Source organism: Opisthorchis viverrini, assembly GCF_000715545.1.
Source record: "Opisthorchis viverrini unplaced genomic scaffold opera_v5_117, whole genome shotgun sequence".
In the NCBI taxonomy this organism is placed as follows: Eukaryota; Metazoa; Platyhelminthes; class Trematoda; order Opisthorchiida; family Opisthorchiidae; genus Opisthorchis; species Opisthorchis viverrini.
Genome location: NW_008751771.1, coordinates 253,586 through 264,653, shown reverse-complemented (window position 1 = coordinate 264,653; position 11,068 = coordinate 253,586). Strand labels below are relative to the sequence as shown.

General features: G+C 46.3%; 1 protein-coding gene across 1 annotated transcript in view; it reads right to left on the bottom strand.

Moving 5' to 3' along the window:
- The window catches only part of T265_05836 (hypothetical protein), a gene marked incomplete at both ends in the record, with an annotated part of 16,392 nt that extends 7,927 nt beyond the window's left edge, over positions 1-8,465 (bottom strand). Inside the window, one exon of the mRNA XM_009170957.1 lies at positions 8,093-8,465. Within this exon, the coding sequence (XP_009169221.1) occupies positions 8,093-8,339 (247 nt within the window). The remainder of the gene's footprint in view (positions 1-8,092) is intronic.
- Between the last annotated feature and the right edge of the window lie 2,603 nt (positions 8,466-11,068).

The window sequence follows — 11,068 nt, the reverse complement described above, 5'->3', positions numbered from 1 at the left end:
AACAGTATTAGTCAACTATGATATAGCGGCACATCATCATTACGCGGTTATTTCTTTCCTCGTTATTTTGACCTTTTATACGCATTTTGACCCATGGAGAGGTCGTAGTTTATGACAGCGATGGACTAGAAACTTCAAACTGTGCTTCCAAAGCAACACCGTGTCGTCCTTCAGCCTTTCGTCAGTCCACAGCAAGCTGCCATGCTACAATCCAAGAGTTCTGAGCATAAAATGGCCTACATGGCGGTGACCTCATCGAAAGTGAGTTTGTGATTAGGCATAGCAAGTGGCAGGGATTCATCTTCGGTGCGGACCACTCCATCTATGTGCGTACATCTAGTTCCTCAACATCTACCTGAGTTGCCTAGTCAAAGAGTGCAGGACTAGTGTGGTAATTTCCAAAGTAATAGCTAGACCCGGATGACCTTGAAGTTGCAAAATACTGGAATTCCCCTCCCTTTGTTTTTGTGTCCTACATGCAAAAAAATCTCTGGCGGACATTATTGTCCATACTTTAGCCCTCACCCTTTTGGACCGAAGTAAGATAACACCTAAGTCAAACTACTGTACAAATACTAAGTAGCTAAAATTATAATGCCGTTCAACGAACCTGAAAGCAGAACCGTCCTGGAAGATCACAAATGCTGGAGTCAACTGGTTGGATGGAAGTGACGCTCATTGGGGACTGGGTTAAGGTGAGTGTAGAACGTCGAGAGTCCACAGATGGAACAATGCCAAAGGAGTTGAGTAGTTCAGCCGGTAGATGAATCTGTTGATGTAATACTTTCAAGGCTTCTGCAGGAGTGGTATCGCGCAGCACACTGGTGGACTGACCAATCAAACTGTCAGTTGATCCAAGAAACCTGATGATGACGAAAGTTAAAAAGCAATAGAGATAAACTACATAGGCGGTTGGTGGCGTTTTTATTGCGAATTATTCGGATGAGGTTGTAAGTATTCCCTGAAACTAGAGTCCAGTCCAGAACTTATATTATATCTGCTTTGATCCAATTTGAAAAGGTTATTAGCTGAGACATTTCAGGGGTATCATTTAGCTTGGTTTTTCACTGGCCTGAAAACACTCTTACTTTCAAACTATTAAAACCCAAAGCAAGTTATTGAATTTGGGTGAGACAGGAAACGCTGACATTCACCTAAGTTTATTGAACGAATCTCGTTTTAAAACTGTTTTGATGGGAATGCGTACGTAGTATAAGTTTGCTACAGAAACATGCAGGCATGTGTGAAGATGCAAGTACAAAATTTGACTGAATCTAGACTAGACCGACGGCCTGTCGTGGTATTCGAGATCCGTTTGGTTGGAGTCGGCTAGATGAGTTGGAACGACACCCAATAAATCCAACATCCCTGATGAACTAAGACCTCACTTCGCAGTGAGATCACTGATTAATGGAAAGCCGTCGAAACATTTCGTGTCCGTCAAAAAGTGTTCTTTTGGGTCACAACTACGGTTGTTTGATACCTGGCCACAGCTGTGTGAGCGCATGGAGCGGTATGTGTGGTGTTTTGTCCTGTACTAGTCCTTATGGAAGTTAAAGTACAAAAGAAAACACAAATACTGTGAACCACCCGAGGAACTGTGAACCATGTTAACACCGGCACAACCCATGACAGCAAATTTAGAGTCACAACTTTTGGATAACGATAGTACGATATTCCCAATGAGCCAGCACTGGGTCCCCTTCCTCGCCCACCCTTTTTCTCTTCTTTCCACTCTAGGGCTTTTAATATAATTATATATGTATATGTATGCACTTATAACTAGACGAATCTTATGGTTGTACGGCAGTGAAGCATCAGTGCCAACACTGATGTTGCTGTCCGTGGTGATCATGACGGCGTACCTGGGTATTACAAAGCCCACGTTCCTACAAGACAGCTCGGTGTTAGAGAGGGAAGTTACTGCCTGTAATGTCCGTGGTTCGAACCCGACCTCTGCATATCAACTTACCCTGTCTGGGCTTAAGCAAACTCGGTATCCCAGCCATCGTGCTTCGTTCGGGTGGCATGGCAGTTAGGCACCGAGAGGGTACCACAGCTGAACGACTTTTAGAAAAACTTCCCCACCAGACGCAACCAATGTTTCGGATATACCGACGGTCAACCACTGATATCTTTCGTATGTTCTCTGCGTGTAGATGCTACACCTCTGATCAATAGAACAGTAAAGATTACAGTGCCAGGTAAACCACGTCCATTGGCTCGCCTGTAAGCATGAGGTTTGGGTTTGTTCCAACCCGTTATTGTAGCAGCACCATATGCTTTGCAAACGTAAGGCGTAGGCTAAACCATGCAACGGAGTAATCGAAAAAGTTTGGTGACAATCGGTGGCTCGCCTGCATGAGGTTTGGGTTTGTTCCAACCCGTTATTGTAGCAGCACCATATGCTTTGCAAACGTAAGGCGTAGGCTAAACCATGCATGCAACCCTCCAGCCCGCCAGTCGAACGTACTCGCTTGACATTTCTCGAACATGAAGTCCGTAGGTATGTTCAATCACGTGGAAAATACTTGAAAACGATTGGGTAGTCATCGTCTCCGAAAACGTTTGGTGACATCGGTAGATTTATTGCTGGGCAACGTTTCACTTTTGACAAAATCATCATCATCATCAACGACAGCATGACATCAGTGCTCAACACCAATGCTTCACTGCCGTACAGCCATGACTTATTTGAAAGCCTTATTGTAAAGAAAAGAATAAAGGTGGATGGGGGAGGGACTTAGTGCTAGCTTAACACAATCATTCCGAGGTGCCTACACCTCCAGAAATTCACTCAGGCAATCTGGACAGAAACTGACAACAAGAACGCCACTGACATCGGGTGCCAGCCATATCTTGTAGTGTCTCCAACCAGGCACAGCGAGGATCACGCGGTCCCCATCCTGGAAGAAGAAATCATGCCATCGACCGGGTCGCCTTAATCCCCGAATGCAGCAGGATGGGGAAACGAAATCAGACAGTAACTTGGTTCTGACACCATAGCCTGTTTTAGTGGCGCGCTCGCCCAGTCGTATAATAGCACTTCGTACTTTGAGGGTGAGAGACGCAATTCGAAACGCATGGTAACATCACTTAGGTTATTTGGTGTGTTTCTTATCTGAATGGAAACTGAAAGAAGTAGCGCAACATTGGCCAAATATTCAATGAATTTAAGGGCTTCCCAGGAAAGAAGGTCCAAAATTAGGGTGAAAGACAACAAAAGTTTCTCACTTAATTAATCCACTATTAGGTTATGGAGAAAAGGTGACAAACAGTAAGCCTGAAGGGCACCACTTTTGGTCATGTTGGGAGAGTATTCCCAGCAGACCTTAACGCGCCCGCAGGTATATAGTATGATGGTTGGAGGACTGTGAAGAAAATGCGTGGCACACCATTGAAAGATAGACATCCCCACAAAGCAGCGCGACCGAGCCGGACATTACGTTCAGACATGAGAACAACAATTATTGTTTTTCTGTGTGACGATGCTCCAGCAGTTGTCGTGAGGTAGAGATATGGTAAATGCAGCCACGACCCGAACGGAACTCTGCTTGGTTTTCACGGCTCTCCTCACAAAGGTGCTGGTATTCCTGCGTGGGATCATATCTGTGGGCAACTTGGAAGCGATCATGATCAAACGGGCACTCTGATAATTGGCTGATATTCAGATATAACATCTATTTTGAAGACAGGAACGACATCAAATATCTGCTATTCCTTTGGCACTTCCTGTCTTACAAATGGTGTGCACAGGTGATTTCGAGCTGAGTAATTCTCCGTCCTTAGACAAAGCGGAGAAAGACAGTAAAAACCTTATCCCTTCATCTTCTGTTACGACCGAGCCAATAAAGTCCCATTGTGACCTTTGACCTTTATCTTGGAGGAGGCGGTGGAAATCACTAAGCATCACAGCGTGAATAGAATCGAGGGTGTGGAGCTAGCGAGCGTATGGAAAGCGGTCTTAGATAAGCCGAGTTGACACGTGACGGTGTGGTTGTCAATCCAATTAGGATCATTAGAAAAAACCGGGGTTAGGGGTGGAAACCCCAACCGACCAAAGATCACAGCATCCCTCCTACACAACTTTCTTAGCACTAGCTCACCCACACAGACTAACAGAAGGTTCAAACGAAGTTCAAGAGGAACCATCAAATGAACCGAACCAGAAGAACTAGACCCTAGGCAGGACCCAAACACATGTAGGTTTCCCCACCGACCCGACACTTGTTCAACCACTCTAACACCCAACAGAGATTTAGCTTGACTTAGCTGGTTGGTTCTCCTTTCGCCTTAAATCTCGATCAACCTCGGAACCTGGTCACTTGGCCTGACGAAGCTTTTGTGTCAAAAGCGAAACGTTGCCCAGCAATAAATCTACCGATTGTCACCACACTTTTCGACATTGATGATTACCCAATCGGTTTCAAGTATTTTCCACGTGATTGAATGCGACGGAGTTGTTTAGCTTATTTGAAATGGTTTGAATTTTCAAAGGATCTGAAAGCTAGGAGGGCAATGTCGTCTGCGTGCTCAATGTCTGTAAGCGAGCTTCCCGGGAGCATTTCAACGTCCGAGGTTTCAGAAACAGACAGAGAAGTTTCCAGCAGTACATAAACAGCAAATTTATGAGCAAAGGTGAGAAAGTGAGTATATTGTAGGATTAAAGTATAGCTTCTTTAACTAGCTTCCATTCAACATCCAAACAATCTTCATTACCCGAATGACCTTGCATTTCCAGTAGCTTTCTATTCAGATCAGCCAGATACTCTTGAGCTACTGAAACTTGTCGAAGTTAATAAGTAGAACCACTATGCTTTGGCACACACAATACTGAAGGAAAGCGAAGTGATAACCGGGTTCAAACAATGGCGTGATCAGAGTCAAGTTGCGCACTTAAGGAATAATAACCTTTATTTGACGTACTCTATCGGCAGCTGGTAGCCATATGGCCTAACTGAGTGCATGACTGCCTTGCGGTTGGTGGTCTCCAAGTAACTAGATGTGAGCATTTGTATCGGAAGTTCGTACAGACCAGGAACTGACGATAATCTGTATACACCTGAAACAGTCGCTTCTCATCATCCGTGCGCTGAGCAACAACTCCGAATCTACCACCTAACAGTGCTTCTTCCGAACTTAGTTGTCCAACTTCGGCATACATATCACCCGCCAGGATTACTATATCCGTCCTTCTTGCCAACCGGAGCAGTCGTCACAGATCTTGATAAAACGCGCCCTTTTCAGTCTCAGAACTACTATCTGTTGGGGCGTACGCTGATAACACAAACAAACACCGTTTACCACCAACCGCTTCGTTAATCTCACTTAAGCCAGACAACCGCGCAGCGCAAAGGCGACCGTTTACTAGAAACCCGTCCTGTAAAGCACTTTCAACCTTGAAGTTGAGTGAAATTTCCATACCACAGATACAACAGCCATTGTGTAAGGCTAACCGTATACCTGAAAAATGAGACGTGGAACATCTGAGCTCATCCTAAGCGGCCTGAAGTACAGAAGTGGGGTCTTGTATGTGTATTTCGGAGACACGCCATACATCGACGAGGGGAGGAAAATTTCCAGCAAAAGATGCGTGTTACCCGATTCGACTTAGAGTAGGGACAATAAATGCTGCAACATGGATCAGATCTCTTGAGTTTAATAAAAGATTATTTTGGTCTATTTTTTCGCGGCGATGGCTTAAGAGACTGGCAGACGGGTTGGTCTCATTGCATCGCTCTATGATCGGTGAGGGGCTGTAGGGGGAAGGCAGATGAGTGAAGAATAGCAAGGGGGAATGATACTTCTCGGTTGCCCAGACCGAAGGGGTTTGGTTGATGTATCCCACCTTGGGCCTCTGACTCAGAAGTCTGAACCACGAGGGTCGGAGGACCCTCTGAGGACCAATAACCCAATAGTCTGAACCAGTTGGCTACAGGAAGCGGCCTGGCCCGAAGGCGGGAAAAAGGCAGTGCTGTCTCACTCGTAAAGCAGCTGTGCACAACAGATGCCTTCTGAACAGCACCGGAGTCTTTAGTTTCAAAAAAGTGGTCTGACGTATGGAATAATGCGTCGACGGTCACGGTTAACTATTAGGCGACCAGTGTGTGGTATTTAGAGCCAACCTTCTCTAATCTGGGGAGGGGGAGTAGTATCACTGCCTCCATAAACGTAAACATCATTGTAGCCTGGGGAAAACGCCTCACTGTCTTCCCACTCCTGTCGCAGAGAATACGGCTTTACCTTCAGGCCGTTTCGTACTAAGATTTCTCGTAGTAGGGGGCTCGGTGTTCTTCGCCCAGCTACTTGTCTTTCTGGCATGGTTGAACCTTTAGGAACCGAGATCCAGCCAGTACAACCAACACGATCATTGCAGCACAGACACTCGACCACCACGATAAGGTGACAACTTTCGGTAGAGTGAGGTATTGAAGTTGAGTTAGAACAACGGAACCTCCAATCAACGAGTTTGCGCCCTAACTACCCAGCTATTTCGAGCTGTCGTTTGGAAGGGCCTACGGGGATATCACTAGAGACTGGATAGGGGGCGAAGAGCGAATATGTGAAGGACAGCGAAGAGAGGCATCAATATTACTCGTTTCGCTTACCGACCCTGCTGTACGCAGTAATTAAGGAGACCCGGCTGATGGTACCATGCGACAGTCGATGTGGTATGAGATTACTTGCAAATGTAGAACTCATGATCAAAAATTAGCTGAGATTCTGCCATGACGTTCAGACCTAGATGGGACGATTAGGGTTCTTGACATAATCATTTGGCTCAAAGACCTCACCCCGAGGCGGTGGTGGGTGATGCAACTGTAAAAGTAATTTTTAAGTACAAGTCCCCACAATTCCACAACCTGCAACGCCAGGAGACTGCGCTGAGCAGAGCTTTAAACATTGACCAACCGGGTATGAATGCGAGTCCCAGGGACCATTTAAAGTATAGCTCGATGGGTAAGGCATGCGTAAAAACTGAGAAACCACTGTAAGGTCCGAAACCGGCGCTGACACCTTGTGCTAACAATGTTCACGTGTTTAACTTATTAACTTTAAAAGGGAGCAGCTGTCTTCATTCCGATCACTCTGCTCAGGGACTCACCAGACAAACGCAGGCGGACGGCCGTCTGGATATCTCTACTTGTGATCGTCGATCGCTTGTTAGACAAGGCTTTGCAGAGGAATACAGCTTTTTGTGACGTCCCTCCTCCTCCCGTCTCGGCATCGTTCCTTGGAGCTCTTTCCTCCCTAATTATAAGGGAATTGGGAAATAACTTCCACAAGCTGTGTAATGAGGCTTCATCAATACTTGTGCACAGTGTCATAGCCGTGCTTATGACTGCTGTTACACCCAGTATAATGGGATGTTCGATCGATGTAACTTTCGAGCCGGTAAGCAGCCTCATCCTTGAAACGAGTGGCTTCAGGAATTCACACATGAAGTACTATCAGTGACATTCCTACAACAGTTACTTATAGAAAGCCGCACACATCTACGCGAGAAATAACTACTTATAACCCATCTGTAAAGCCATACACGTGTGCGATATCTACGGGAACAAGTTGAAACCCATGCGCGCAAGCTATTCACAACGCATCTCACTTTCACGGTAATTTTACTGTGATCAAACCAAGGCGACTTCACACATGACAACTTTTGAATACCACTATTACAACTTTTGATTTTTCATTTTTGTGACCTGTGAGAAGCTCATGAAAGGTTCCGTAGGATTTTAACAATGAATAAAATCTTAATTTGGTTCATATGCACTGCAACAGCGCTTATGTGTTTGTTCCACTTGCACTCCGTTTTTGCCTAGGTGTAACGTTTTTTAAAAATAGAATCTCCGGCGACTTACACGGTCTCTGCATGCATGTGACGAGAGTGTTGTTGACACAAACCAGTGATACCTAAAGCGCCATTCAGCGACAATGTATAATTTGTATATGTATGTACGTAGGCTTGTATGTAGGTATGTATATGTATGTATATGTATAATTTGTATGGGACGAACTAAGGAGAAATTGTTCAAGAGGTTGTGATACTGGCATCAGCCACAACTTTTGGTAAAAATCCATTAACACTCACCCGAATCCGTTGTGCTGACGTCCTCAAGTTGGGTCCATCTGATTTCGGTCTGCTTCCTGATACAAACCTCTATTTTCATCGACGAGACGCGGAATGAGGATTGCTCGGGAACAATGGGGTGCGACAGCTGAAACCTCTTGAGAAGTTCATCACCTGCGGGTGTCAAGAGGAAAATTGCTGCCTGCGACAGGCGAGATAAGCGCGGGAACCGGTCGTACCGATTGGTTGTCGAAATCCACTCTAACATCTGACGGCTTTAGATTCTTCCGCAGGTAGTTAATTGTCACATCTCTGTCAGATTGATACCAATCAAACCTTCAAGAGAAGACATGCAGTACAAATTGCACTGAAACGAACTTGTCGCCAGATGCTGACATACCGCCAACGAGGTTGTTGGAACATTTAGCTCGGAAAAACAAGTGCTCCAGTTTTGACAAAGTTCATGGGGGTGGTACATCAGGTACAGGGGTCACTTGGTAACAAACCATGATGCTGTGTGAAGAAAGCAGCTCTTTTCCGAGCTAAATGTCCTTAACACATCGAGGTTGGAAGGTCTACATCGAGTCAATGGCAAATCGGTTTTGGGTAATTTATTGAGGATTTGGGTAGCAGATTTTTGACAGCAACAGAGGTCGGGCCGACAGTGCGCTATAAAACAGATGTAAATCCTGGTGCGTTAGTGTGCAAATGTTAAGCACTGCCGTGTTTGTTCTTGTATGTCCGTTGAAATAAGCCGGTTTCCTTTTTCCTCGCGCAAAATTATGGAGGAATTTTTTCTTTTAAATCTGTTCGCAGAGTACACACGGGTCACTGTTGAATTTTATCACTCTATTACAACATTTAAGTGATATCCCTTGTTATTTTGCGCTCAGTTCTTCTTTTGCATCCAGTCTGAACCGTGACATCGATGAAGGACGCAAACACAAAGAATGCAGCAAACTGGGCGAAAGCTGATAAAAAACATTCTTCGCTGAATGAATACCTCGCGCTATCCATCCCTAGTCCTCTGGCTGGGAGGTAGGTCCACAGCTCCCTGACGTGGCAATAAAGACGACCACGGCGTCTCTAGTGTACAAGCGGGTAAAGGAGAGAAGATTTATCACCTGAGGATAGTTCTCCAGATAAATCAAGCCAACGAGGCTGGCAAAGTCTCTCCTCGGTAGTGCTCACGGATTCACGGATTGATACACAGGATCGACGCCTTTGCCAAAGTTTCCCGGGTGGGTTTTGTTCTTGTCGGTCAGTGGCTGTCGTTCACCTGAAAGGCACAAGTGAAAAAAGGGTGTAGCACTGCTCTTTATGTTCTCAGCGCGGGGCAGTATGCTCGCCAGCGCGAGGATTCGCATAAATAAATGTCTAATAGTGCTTTAAATTGGGTTCGAGAAGCAGCGTGTACAACCGTCGGAGGAAGGTCATTCCACGCAGCTACTACCCGAAATGAAAAAAAGTTTTGTCTAATGAATGTGTGTGCCCTGAGCTTGAAAATTTTCTTACTATGTCCTCGCCGGGTGTTTGCTGGGTCAACGGTAAAAAACCTGTTGCCAAGCTTTGTTCAAACAGGGCGTAAGTAAGAATTAGGTCCCCTCGGAGGCGATGGTACTCCAGGGGAAAGAGATCAAGCATCGCGAGACGCGTTTCGTAGTCCACGGATTTGAGGCCGGCATCCATTCTCGTGGCGGCCCGCTGGACACGCTCAATGAGGGTAACGTCTTTCGTACGTCCTGAGTAGACAACTTGGTTGGCGTACTCCAGGAGCGTTTGAAGTCTCACCAGAAGGAAAGCAAGCGAACACCTTGGCTTCTAGAGATCCATTCCTCTCCATCTGCCGTACGGAAGAACATGGGGCGGGCTGTCAGTGGTCAAAAGACGTACCCAACAGTCAAGGGTCTATCTGAAGATCACTCTCTGGATGGGCAAAATTTGGGCCAGCGCAGTTCCAGGGAGAGGCAAAAGATAAGCTTCCGCCTGGCGGCGTCAGCCGATCCCAAACTTATGGCCAAACCGATTGTAGTTATAACCTATTGTGCTCCTGAAGGCAAGCTGACGCAAACAGGCTCGTCTCCGGTCAGCAGTTTCTGCTCAATCACCGCAGAGACGTTGAATGCCAAAAGCAGAAATGCTCGCGATTGGGCAAGACTCATGTGGACGCAGCGCCCAAAGTGTGTTGAGCTATCAGCGCTTCTTTCCGTAACAGACAACAAAGGTGCAGCAGTGAACTCCTCATCAAAGTCACAGCTCCTGAGCTGGACTGAGTGAAACGTGCGGGGACAAGCAACAAAGCCCACCGACAAATCAACCGCATGCATTGATCATGACATCGGGGAATGCTGCGACCAGCGTACGAACATTGAGAATTTGAAACTGCCAATCTCCAGCTCCACTCCGTGAAAAATGGTTAGTTTGCTTGTGAACGCAGTCGTCGCTCAGGACCCCGACAGCCAAAGCCACAAACCTGACAACAGCGAACCGGAAAATCCCCCGTACATCCAGTTAGCCACGCTGATCGCCGGCGGATCGGGCGGCCACTCAAACACGAAAGAAACGTGACTGCAGCCAAACAAGGCACGTAAAATTCGTCAAATCAGAAAACTGCTATCTTGCTTCGGGGTGCAGTCCTCTGCGAAAACGAGTCCCAGGGAAGCGCCACGGAAAGAATTGCTTCTTGTTTCGGCCAGCCATCGGTAAGGGCCTCATAGAGACTTCTTTCCGATCAAACCGCACTAATACTCCCAGGGAACCGGACACACGCGATTTTGCAACAAATCTTGGATCAAAAGCATACCTGGTCTTCCAAAGGGCGTTATTGAAAGAGATTCAAGTAGGAATGGTCGAAATTTTCGTTCCCCAAAGGTGGAAAAAACTTTCCAGCTGAAAACCATCTATCGAAACCACCAAGACAGGAAGCAGATGAACATGTCTCAGAAGCCCGCTCGGAGCCTTGGCTGTAACTCGACGTACAACTACTAGGTCTGCAAG